The sequence below is a fragment of the Diabrotica virgifera genome, chromosome 3 (assembly GCF_917563875.1).
Source record: "Diabrotica virgifera virgifera chromosome 3, PGI_DIABVI_V3a".
Lineage (NCBI taxonomy): Eukaryota > Metazoa > Arthropoda > Insecta > Coleoptera > Chrysomelidae > Diabrotica > Diabrotica virgifera.
In genome coordinates, this window is record NC_065445.1 from 189518193 (window position 1) to 189531519 (window position 13327).

Consider the following 13327-nt stretch of genomic DNA (forward strand, 5'->3'; position numbering starts at 1 on the left):
GTGTTAATATTCAATTTATTATTTGTATTGTTTTTGGTATCGTGTGGGTCTGGCATAAATTTACAATGCCGAATTGTGCCGTACATAATTGCAAAAACTGTAATCAAAGACAGATAGTTTCTATCCAACTCAGTGGCAAAAGCTATAAAATATTGCGGAGAGAGTGGTCTTATGCTGAAAAATAGCTTTTGGCAAGAAGCCTCTGATATGGTCCAACTGTTCAATGACTGGTTCGATTTGTTCAACTCCCGTTCAAAATTTACTCAGAACTGTCCAGGAAGGAATGTTTTCGGTACAGATATTAACAGCCAACGAAACCTACTGGATCAATTGATAGTATTAATTAAGTCTGTGAGAGTCGGCAAGCACAAAAAAATGATTCCCTTTCAAAAAGGAATTTTACTTGCAAGTAGATCCATGTCTCAAATGTACGATTATTTAAAGAGCAGTATTCTTGAATTAATAATCAACGCAATTTTTATGTGGACAAATTGTAAATCCCTAGGAATAATAATAGTACATAAAACTATTTTCTCTTACAATCATTTTTAATCAAACAGTCAGATGCTATCATTTTAAATTCGATAAAACTGGAACGTATCTCCTAAAAATTATATGCATTTACAAATCATTCTCCTCGCGAGTGACGTCATACCAGCGAGAGAGATGCGCCTCTGCACGTGTACGTGTACCGTGACAGTAATATTTTAATTGGAACGTACACAAACATTTGGGGGGTGTAAAAGAACAAAACCCACATAAAATTTTTATGTAAACATATTAAAAAATAAACCTCAGCTCGATAAAAACTGCCTTGTCGAAAAAATACTAAGAGGCAAAAAAGTTTTAAGAATATTGAATTTAACTAATGGTACCACAATCATAATTTAATTGAGACGTAAACATAAGTTTGGGGGAGTTTAAGGGAACAAAACCCCCATAAAATTTTTATGGGGTGCACAAATTTCACTATAATTTTTCTTTAAGATGTTCCTTCCATAAGAATGGCACATGTCCATTTTCAATAAAAAATCTAGAATAGTTTTCGATATATTCGGAAAAATCGATTTTCCTTTTGTAACTTCAAAGGGCTGTATCTTTTTTATGTGCATATTTGTACTAAGGTAAGTTAGGTTCATACACAAAAGTTTGGAAGGTTTAAAGGAACAAAACCCCCATAAAATTTTTATGGGGTGTCCAAATTTCACTATAATTTTTTCTTAAGATGCTACTGCCATAAGAATGCCATATGTCCATTTTCAATAAAAAATCTAGAATAGTTTTCGATATATTCGGAAAAATCGATTTTCATTTTGTAACTTCAAAGGGCTGTAACTTTTTTTATGTGCATATTTGTACTAAGGTAAGTTAGGTTCATTCGAACTATTTTTGGTCCCAGAATATGTGATTTAATTTATGACCTGTATTTTTGTTACACCCTGTATTGAAATTAATAAATATTTACTTTTTGATAAAGTCGGTTGGACGATCTTGTCTGCTTGAATTTAAAGAGTACACCACCAGTGTTAGCCTGGCCAGAGACAGATCTTGACCACTCACTTCCCCCGGGGAGATATCTTCCATTTGTGTAGCCGAAACTGACGGCTCTACATGCCCTTCGAGGGGGGTGGTACAGTTAAAGGTCGCGGCATATTATCATGCACGTAACGTTTCCAGCACGTTGCGTAGTCTCCGAAAATCCTGATTTTACTAAAAGGTGTCTGAGACGATACGTTCCAGACGGTGTGAATTGTTTATATTTAAAACCAGTTTGCTGGAATCGCTACCTGCGTGATAATATGTTGCGACCTTAAAAAGAAAGACGAACAACGAATACATGTGACGGAAATGGGAATGCTTAGATGGGTCAGTGGAGTAAAAAAAATATAAAATTCTAGAGTATAAACAAAAGTCCAGAGGTGGCACCAATTGATACCAAAATTACGCTTAATAGGTTGGAAAAACTCATTTTGTTTAAGAGTTTTCTTAAAAAATGTGATCTACTAATATTTGATTCATTTCCATCCAAGTATCAGTTTTTGCAAAGATCTTCCCATAGTATATGGGCAATTGCAAAGCTAAACTAAATAACACTAAAAGGGCACCCCCCGATAAGATAAACAAAATGCTCTTACTCACAAAATTCATCTTTGTTCATTTTTTTACGTTATATGTCAGGGGTGGCCAAACTGCGGCTCGCGAGCCACATGCGGCTCTTTGAAGGATTACTTGTGGCTCTCGATAAATGTACCCAAGTTCCTTTTCAATTTTGTGTTATTATATTTAAAAAAATTATTATCGTTCCGTATGTTTCAAAATGTCTTTTAAAGATATGACACATCAAAAACTGCACAAATGAACATTAAGAGTGGCGCGAAATAAAAGTCACTAATCAACCGACTCCAGACAGATTTGTATAACTCTTGTTACGGATATAATTTGTAATTTAGATCACACATCTTAGTCATTAACGAGTATGTAAAAAAGTCAGAAGGAGTATTGACCGAACTTCAAAATAGATTTCAAGACAAAATATTTTGAATCGTTTCTTCATTTTTTTCTGAATTCGTTTGAAATGAACATGTAATTCATAAGGTGAATTTTTTATTACCAATATAAATATGACCCAAATACCCCAAAGATCAAGCTCGAAAATAAAACTATATGTAATTAAGTTTTAATATTTCGTAAATTTATTTCTGTTTTCAATAAATGAAATTTCTGTTAAAAATTTGTAAATACTTTCTTTACGTACTTTTTTAATACGTATTTAATTGCGGCTCGCGAAAAATTTCTACTTGTGAAAAGTGGCTCGGACTATCAAGGAGCTTGGCCACCCCTGTTATATGTGATTAAAAATAAAACCCAGCACAATTTTAACCCACCACCCCTCCCCTTGTTCCTACCATCAAAAACGTCAATTTTCGCTTTTTTTAATTATTTCCCCCAAAAAACTCCCTTTTGGGGATTTTGTGTTTCGCCCAATTTTTGAATGTCATAGAGGACTCAGTTACTTCAAATTATGTATACAGGGTGAGTGGGGAGGAATGCGCCAAACTTTAAGACTGTATAATATACGTAAAAATAATCAAAAATAACTCATATGTTGTTATTCGATTTTCATTTGTTTCCGATATATGGGGTGTTAAAATTTTTCTTACAAACTGATGATTTATTTATTGCTCTAAAACCGGTTGAGGTATGCAAATGAAATTTGGTGGGTTTTAAGACTTAGTTGTTACGCATGTTTTGACACACAATTAAGAATTTTATATTCACATAAAAAATACACATTAAAAATTATTTTTGAATTCCCTGTTCAATTTCTGACAAAAAATATATCTTCATATTTTTTCACACGACGGTTCGTTTTTATGTAAAATATAAAATATCTTACCGCTTACATATTGGAAATAAATTTCTACACATTCATATAGAAACTTCGTCGAAAACTTTGAAAGTGTTAAGATGTTTTATTCTTTGCATGAGAACGAAGCGTCGCATGAAAAAAAAGGGAAGATAAATTTTTTGTCACAAATTAAACGAGAAATTCAAGAAAGATTTTTAATTTGAAATATTTCAGTGACGTACCATTTTTATCTTTAAAAAATTACAGACTATTACCCGTACACGCGCCAATGGTGAATATAAAATTCTTAATTATTGTGTGTCAAAATATGCGCAATAACTATGTCTTAAAACCCACCAAATTCCATTTGCACACCTCAACCGGTTTTAGAGCAATACTTAAATAAATCATCAGTTTGTAAGAAAAATTTTAACACCCCATATCTCGGAAATAAATGAAAATCGAATAACAACAAATGAGTTATTTTTGATTAATTTTACGTATATTATACAGTCTTAAAGTTTGGCGCGTTCCTCCCCACTCACCCTGTATATAACTTGTGAAAAATCTTGATGTATTTGATCTATTTTGAAGTTTATAAAATGGACGAAATACCCAAAAACCCATAGAAAACCAGTTATTCGGATTTTTGAAGGTGGCGCACCTTACGGAAAAGTCTGAAAACAGTATTCTTAAATACATATAAAATACATATAAAAATAGTTTTTTAAATACATATAAAAAATAAGACCTGTAACTATTTTCAAAAAAAGGTTAACACTTCTTTTTTCGAAAAAAGTCCATTTTGATGTTATACTGAACGTACGGGTCTATAAAAAATGGACATGTTTTGTAAACGTCTCAACTATGCCTGTAAATTTTTGAAATTTTTTAAATAGATTGCATCCCACTTAAAAAAAAAATAAAAACGAAAAATTGCGTGTTTTTGGTGGTAGAGGAAGGGAGTGGGTTCCTTCTTCTTCTTCTTTAGCCCATTTCTCTTTAACTTTGGACATTAGCCTTCCCCAAATCTTTCCACTTCCGTCTGTCCTTGGCTGCGCTTTTCCAGTTAGTTCCTGCAGCTTTTACAATATCGTCTTTCCATGTATTTCAATTTATTGATCTACGATTTTTACATCCTTGGGCCACCGAAAAAGGCGTTAAAAAGCAATCATTTTCAGATGGACCAAGAAAAACAAAATGCCGCAAAAGAATTTTTTGAGCTACGGCCACAAGAATTCTTTAAACAGGGTATGCATCGGTTGGTGGAACAATCGAATATGTGCCTTAAATATGGTAATGATTTGTACCGGGTGTCCCAATAAGAATGGCTCTCGGCTATATATCAGGAACCGTTTATAGTACAGCTTTGAGAAAAAAATATTTATAACAAAAGTTGCCTCGGAAAAAGCCTGGAAATTATTTTCATAATTCTAGGTCCACCGCTAGAGGGCGTAATTGAATATCAAAAATTAAAAAAATCAAAATTTTACAAAATTTACCTAATGAAAGGGCACTGGAAATCCAATCATCGTATTCTTCATAAAATTATGCGCATATTTGATTTCACAAGTTTAAGTTTACCTTTGCAAATAAGAGGTGGGGGTGAGTGGGAACCTTCTTATAAAAAAAGGCTGTAAGTCCGGTTCTGCTAAATCGAATTTTGCATACTTGGTCTTGTTCAAAATAGCTCTTCTTCGTCAATGTAAGAGTCTTATTTTCGTAATAGCCTAAAAAGTAATATGCCAGCTAGTAGGTTATTTAATTATTTTTGGAAATCTAGTTTTCTTTGGAGAATATTAAATACAAGTATGCATTTTTAATCATGTATTACAAAAATAGACCAAATTAGCAACAGAATACCGAAAACCTCATGTCGATATATTTTTTCTATCTCGAGATATCTTAAAAAAGTGTAAATTTTAAACAACTTTTAATGTCACCGGTAAACGAAGTTAAGGAAAAGTAGTGTGCTATGGAAAAAACAAAGAAACATTTTCCAGGTGTAAACGTATATAATTAATTAAAACAACAATAAGACAAACAACACTATAAAATATAACAAAGAAATAAAAGCAACTATTTACTTACCTAGTGACGACCTAAATGTTCAAATTGTTGTCCATCATTTTCGATGCAAGTATTTACTCTTTCAAGAATAGATTGAACAGCAGTCTCAATTTCTGCTTTCACAATGTTTTGAACCGCGTTTCGTATTTTCTAGATAATGTTTTCTCGAGTAGTGGGCCTAACGGCAAAAACAAGGTTCTCTTAACACTCTATCCTTAAAAATACTCAAAATTTTCAGATTAAGATAAGGTAAGTTAAGGACATGCAAAACAGTATATATTTCAAAAATCTAACCTCAAATCTGTCCCCATAAATGAAAGTCTAAAACAGTTAAATCTGTTGCTATTCAATCTACTCTTGAAAGAGTAAATACTTGCATCGAAAATGATGGGCAACAATTTGAACATTTAGGCAATCACTAAGTACTAAGTAAGTAGTTGCTTTTATTTCTTTGTTATATTTTATAGTGTTGTTTGTCTTACTGTTGTTTTAATTACATACGTTATTATATACGTTTATTATTATATACGTTTACATCTGAAAAATGTTTATTTGTTTTTTCCATAGCACACTACTTTTCCTTAACTTCGTTTACCGAGGACATTAACAGTTCTTTAAAATTTACACTTTTCTTAAGATATCTCGAGATAGAAGAAAGGTATCGACATCCGGTTTTCGATATTCTGTAGCTAATTTGGTCTAATTTTGTAATACAGGATTAAAAATGCATACTTGTATTTAATATTTTCCAAAGAAAACTGGATTTCTAAAAATAATTAAATAACACCTCCTAACTTGCATATTACTTATTGAGTTATTTCGAAAATAAGACACTTACATTAACGAAAAAGCGCTGTTTTCAACAAGACCAACTATGCAAAATTCGATTTAGCAGAACCGGACTTACAGCCATTTTTTCATAAGAAAGTTCCCACTCACCCCCACCTCTTATTTGCAAAAGTAGACTTAAACTTGTCAAATCAAATATGCGCAGAATTTTATGAAGAATACGATGATGGGATTTTCAGTGCCCTTGCATTAGGCAAATTTTGTAAAATTTTGATTTTTTAATTTTTGATATTCAATTACGCCCTCTAGCGGTGGACCTACAATTATGAAAATAATTTCCAGAGATTTCCTGAGGCAACTTTTGTTATAAATATTTTTTTCTCAAAGCTGTACTATAAACGGTTCCTGAGATATGGCCGAGGGCCATTCTTATTGGGACACCCGGTACATAGATACGTTTACGGATAATTTTTTCCTCGAACAAGCCTCGTAGTTGTTCCTGGATATGACTGCAATATGTAAAAATTTAGGAATTGTTAAATTTTGTACCATATTTTCTAATTACAGTTGACTCCATTGTTCTTTACCAGTGCGTCATCATTTAAAGCATATGAAATAAGTCAGAAATTTACTAAACGCAACAGCTAAAAAGTGACAGAAAGTGGCTACTGCTCCGATCACGGGTTATATTATAAAATTTGACGTTATATTATCAAAAAATAGAATGGCAAATGTAAGTTTTGATTTAAAATTTTAAAATTTTTATAAATTATTTTAATATCATTAGTGATTAATAAATAAATAAATAAGTTATAAAAAAATTCAATAACATATTTTCTTTTTGTCATTTTATTCACTTTGGCGGAAACTTAAACACAACCATTCCTTAACTGTGTGAATGAAGTTAGCTTTGTATGTTGTAAAAATTAATGTCAAAATAAAAATAAAATACACTTACCATAAACTTACAAACTACAATATAAAATTAATTGTGAAAACAACTGTTTGTGTAATATGAATAACTTCAAAATGCAAAAATTCGACAAAAACCAGCAAAAAATTCAACACACTGACAGTCACAAAAGTAAACAAACCAGAAACGTCACCAATTCTACCTACTTAAAATCTGAAAACATCCCACGCGTCTTTTTTGTACCTATCTCTTTTCAATGTACTGAGCCTAGAACGTTCATAAAAATAACATGTGTTTTTACTTAATAACAGGCGGTAGCTGGTTTGACTTTAGTTTCATGCGTGGAAGAGCATGATACTAAATAAAAAGTATGTGTTTTATCTGGCCAGGTATTAATGATGCACGGGTAAAGAATCGTTTCAAGTGTACGAATCCTCATTATACCACCCCTATTAAAGATATAACATTTTATCTAAAATTAAATGCAAATACTACTGATTATGTTATCCTTTATTTCCTTTTTAGGGAACCGATCCTGGCCAGACATTCAATTCCACATGGCGCCGGCAAGCATCAACTCCGACGCGGGGGCCAAAGTTAGGAAAGTTCTGGGACTCACAGACGAACTATACAACACAGTTTACAAGCCGATAGCAAACAAGGATGTGTACACATTAATGCCGCTCCTTCTCCGACCGAGATCCCGAGGGTGGGTGAGGCTCAGAAACAAAAATCCGTTTTCGCCGCCGTTGATCAATGCGAATTATTTCGATCATCCTCTGGATATTTTAACTTTAGTTGAAGGTAGATATCATTCACATATTATTTTTCAGTCTGATCAAACAAAATTCTTCTTCTTCTTTAAGTGCCATCTCCACGTCGGAGGTTGGCAATCATCAGAGCCATTCGGATTTTAGACACGGCTGCTCTGAAAAGTTCATTTGACGTACATCCGTACCATTCTCTCAGGTTGCGCAGCCACGATATTCTGCGGCTTCCTCTGCTTCTTTTTCCTTAAATCTTCCCCTGCATATTCAATTGGAGCAAGTTGTATCTCTCTCCTTGTGTAATATGTCCGAGATATTCTAATTTTCTTGTTTTGATGGTATTTAAGATTTCCATTTCTTTATTCATCTTAATCAGAAACTCTTTGTTTGTGACGTGTTCTGTCCACGATATTTTCAGAATTCTTCTGTACACCCACAGCTCGAATGATTCTAGTTTTTTCATTGATGCAGCATTCAAGGTCCAAGCTTCCATTCCATAAAACAAAGTCGAGAAAACGTAGCACCCAGCTAACCTAACTCTTAGCTCCAACTTCAAATCTCCTGTGCAGAGCACTTTCCACATTTTGTTAAAATTTGCTCTATTAGCCTTTTCTATTCTGATTTTAATTTCCTGTAAGTAATCTCTTGTGGAGTTGATCATTGTTCCAAGGTATGCATATTGGTCGACTAGTTCGATATTGGATCCGTTTATGAAGGGATTCTCGATATTTCTTTGAGTTTTCGATATTCTCATAAAATTTGTCTTCTTGACGTTCATTGTTAGATCGTAATCTTGTCCAAGCTCCGCTATTCTGGTCACCAGCCTCTGAAGATCCCCAATATTTTCAGCTAACATTATGGTTAATGAAAACTCCATTTACCTTTATTCCAGCTGTTTCACCCTCAAGAACTTTTTTCAAGATCTCTTCCGAGTAGGCATTAAAAAGAACTGGCGACAACACGTATCCCAGTCTTACTCCACGTCTGATTTCAATTTCAGCTGACAGCCGATCGTTAACAAACAAAATACCAATACACGTAATATACGAGTAAATCAAAATGTAATTCATATAGTCCACAGTACATAATACAAAGAAAGCTGTTACTGACGAGCAAACTGGAATAATGACAACAATTCCATTCAGTGATATCCAGCTTAATATTAAACAGCACTGCGTAAAAAATTGGCAACAAACGTGGAATTCTAATAAGTTTAATCTTAAAACTAAGATTGGCACTAAACTTCAATTTCCAGAAAACAGAAGGCAACAGGTGATTACAAACCAATTAAGAATTGGACATACAGCGTTAACTCACCAGCATCTCACAACAAAAGAGCTATAGTCGATTCGCAATTCGCAACTCAGACACAATTGGCTAGTTATTTCAGTAAGTAATTTTGCCAATTTGGTAAAATTGGCAACAAAAATAATTACTAAATAGTTAATAATTACTAAATTGTTGGTAATTTTGCCAATTTTGGCAAAATTGGCCAAAAACAAAAAAATTACCTAATAAAATCACTAGCCAGTTGTGTCTGAGTTTAGCGAACCGACATACCTACCCCCTGAATGGTCCTACTCTGAATGACCTATTCCGATGGGTGAGTTGCGGAATTTAATTGAAATAAATGTAATAAAACGACCAAGAAATAATGTGTACAAACGAATGGTAATTTTTATTGTTAAAACGAAAATGTGTTTCGTTTTTAGTCTCTCGGAAGGTCGAGCCGGTATACGTGTTTATCGTTCACATCTTGGCTAGTGACTGATATAGAAAACCCACAAACGGTTTGTTATCTTTCTTCCCGTTGACCAGATGACCGAAAGATAAATCATTTATGGTCTGGCGTCTACTATTGCAGTTAACAATCTCGATGCATTATGGAGAATTCTCACGACGAGGTCGAGGCGCGTGTTGAAGCGAGCTTCAAGTGGGTCCTAATTTAAACGTCGGCAAAGAGAGATATAATATATATTAGTGGAAAAGAAAGAGAACGCAGATACCCTACAAGACGGTAAAATTAGTAATATTTACTTTGTGATAAAATGTCCCAAATATGTCCCGAAGAATACAGGCAACCAAAAAGTTGACCGCCCTCAGTGGTGGAGATAAAAATATAAGTTGGTTTTTTTAATTCTCACAATGATAAAAATTAGAACAAAACGTAGTTTGACCATAAAATTACCACGCCACTGATCGTACCCTCGGCTGACGAGACATCCACACTATCCACAGGCTAATAAATTTTAGCATTTGGTGTTATTTTAAGGGTCATAAATACCAAATTTTGACAGAAATTTCTCTATCTCTTCTTGCGTTTAATCTTTTTCACGTTGGGTTGAACCCTGTCTTCAGTTTTTATCTTTTTCTGTTACATTTTTTTATTTCACTCATAATGTCGCAACACACTCTGTCAGTTTTCCTCTTTAGGTGGGTTGTTGACACAATAATTGTCTGATAAAGTACTTAATTAATGAGGGTGCACTTTGTTGCCGCATAGACGAGAAACAGCTGTGACAGGGTAAAGCCCTGGTATTTGAATGTGCATTTCGAATGACAACGTTGTTTCGTTTTTGAGAAAGAATAATGAAAGAAATAAGATAATAAAATTAGCGGAAATAGTAATTATAGCGTAATGCTAAATACCCCCCTCTGAGAGACTAAAACGATAGCTAATATATAATATATACAAATTACATATAATGAAAATTGAAAATAGAAAAAAAAAAATAACGAACGCAAAGTTTATACGAGGAGAACGAAAAGTCACTTACTACACTGTGTCTACACTGTCACAACTAACACTTTCTTGGTAGCTTCCGCTAAATCTTGCTGTTCTCCCCGGTCTGTTGTTGTTTGTTTTGCTGGTCATTTCTTTTCTATTTACCCGGACGACAAAAGTAAATGAATGTGAGCATTGTCGTCGGTGTTTGGTGCGTGGTGCGTGGTGCATGGTGCGTGTTGCTTAGTGCGTGATGCTTGGTGCGTGGTGCTTGTTGCGTGGTGCTTGACGCTTGTTGCGTGGTGCTTGGTGCTTGACGATTGTTGCGTGGTGCGTGATGCTTGGTGCGTGGTGCTTGTCGCTTGTTGCGTGGTGCTTGGTGCTTGACGCTTGTTGCGTGGTGCTTGGTGCGTGATGCTTGGTGCGTGGTGCTTGGCGCTTGTTGCGTGGTGCGTGGTGCTGGTGCGTGGTGCTGGTGCGTGGTGCTGGTGCGTGGTGCGTGGTTGCTGTTAGTGTTTTGTGTGTGCTTGGGCAATTGACAAGCTACATAGCTGGATTTTCATGTCAGCTAATTCGGCTGTCAATTTCCCGATGGCCACTGCAATCCGATCTGAGACACTATTGTTGGCACTGGTCGTCATTGTTGCTGTTCACTGTATTTATTAACCGGCAAAAGTATATTAAAAAAACTAACTTTTTTTAAATTTTCGCGGCGGTTTAAAATACTCGCGAGGGTCACCAATATTCCGATGGGTGAGTTGCGGAATATAATTGAAATAAATGTAATAAAACGACCAAGAAATAATGTGTTTCATACAAACGAATGGTAATTTTTATTGTTAAAACGAAAATGTGTTTCGTTTTTAGTCTCTCGGAAGGTCGAGCCGGTATACGTGTTTATCGTTCACATCTTGGCTAGTGACTGATATAGAAAACCCACAAACGGTTTGTTATCTTTCTTCCCGTTGACCAGATGACCGAACGATAAATCATTTATGGTCTGGCGTCTACTATTGCAGTTAACAATCTCGATGCATTAGGTGGGTTGTTGACACAATAATTGTCTGATAAAGTACTTAATTAATGAGGGTGCACTTTGTTGCCGCATAGACGAGAAACAGCTGTGACAGGGTAAAGCCCTGGTATTTGAATGTGCATTTCGAATGACAACGTTGTTTCGTTTTTGAGAAAGAATAATGAAAGAAATAAGATAATAAAATTAGCGGAAATAGTAATTATAGCGTAATGCTAAAGACCAATAACTGTCCAACATATATATTTTAAACTGTATGTATCAAATATGTACAATCAAATTCCTTAAATACATAAGTGCATTTACTACATAAAATTTAATAGTTATAAATATATACTATTTTGTAATTTTTAATTTATTATTTGTAATTTAATTTGTAATTAATATATTTAGTTACTGTAAAATCTGTAAAAGCCGCTAATAACCTTTAATGGTTTATGCGGCAATTCTAAATAAAAAAATGTAAATCGCTTTTAAACACATTTTATATCAAAATTTAGTTAGAAAACAAAAGATATTTTCAAGAAAGTATATGATTTTTATAATGGGATCATTGTTTAAATAACGAAAAATATGTAATTTTGCATACAATTTACTTTTAACTGCTGTCGTAATTCATGTTTTATGAAGGTTTTTACGATGTTTTTCTAAAAAGTTGAAGGAAAACCCTTTCAAATAGACTTACTAAATAAAATTTGACCCTTAATTTTTATAAATAGTTATAAATAAAACTTCAAAAACAAATTTGCAAAAAATTGTTATTTGCATTATAATTACGCACAAAAACGGTTACAAATATAAAGCAAAAAAATTGGTTTAAAAATACATAAAAGTTTATGAGATAGGTATTTAATTTGTTTATTAAATGTTACTATTTTTTTAATTACAAAAATGCGGTTGTTGCAAATAGAGTAGACACTTTTATAAGGTCTAATTTTTTTTGTGTTTATGTATTTTCGATAAATGGGTTGAGAATCAAAATTTTAATTAAACTCCCCTCCAAAATGGCGTTTAAAAATTGTCCTAATTTAGTTTATACATTGCTTTTCTAATAAAGCAGTGGATATTAAAAATTTTGTAATCCTGTTTCGATATTCGTGCTCTTGACAATTTTTCACACATTAAAAAAATTTTTTCTTGGGCAATTTTTGCCGAGACAGCTTTTCCAACATTAAAAATTCATAATTTGTTTATCAATACTAACATTTATATAATATTATGTACCTACATATATCAACTGTACTACTCAACAATGTTATAGACGCAGAACACGAGTGGCCTTAAATTCTTATACAGTATGTCCATGTATGTTGTATCCATATGGAAAACTTTTTTATTATTAATTTTACGAAAAAAAGTTATTCTTTATAAAAAGTTCTGCATGGTCCAAAACTCAGGATTCAACCATCAGATATCAAATTTTATGAATGTTATACGAGGTATGTCAAAAAGTTTGAATTTCACTCAAGAGTAAAGTAGCTTAATTTTTCACAATATTTAAAATTGCTATTATGAAAAGTTGTTTGGAATTAAAAACTATATTCTAATATGTAATTACATTCTTCTAAATAAAAAAAAAGATTTGAAAAATTATGGATAACTTACATTATTTTCAGTTATTTCTATTCTGATAACTCTTTTATTATTAATTTTACGAAAAAAAGTGATTTTTAATAAAAAG

General features: G+C 33.2%; 1 protein-coding gene across 1 annotated transcript in view; it reads left to right on the top strand.

Moving 5' to 3' along the window:
- LOC114329238 (glucose dehydrogenase [FAD, quinone]-like) overlaps window positions 1–13327 on the top strand; it is a 168882-nt gene that overhangs the window by 149962 nt on the left and 5593 nt on the right. Inside the window, exon 9 of the mRNA XM_028278281.2 lies at window positions 7647–7925. Coding sequence (XP_028134082.1) covers window positions 7647–7925 — 279 coding nt within the window. The remainder of the gene's footprint in view (window positions 1–7646; window positions 7926–13327) is intronic.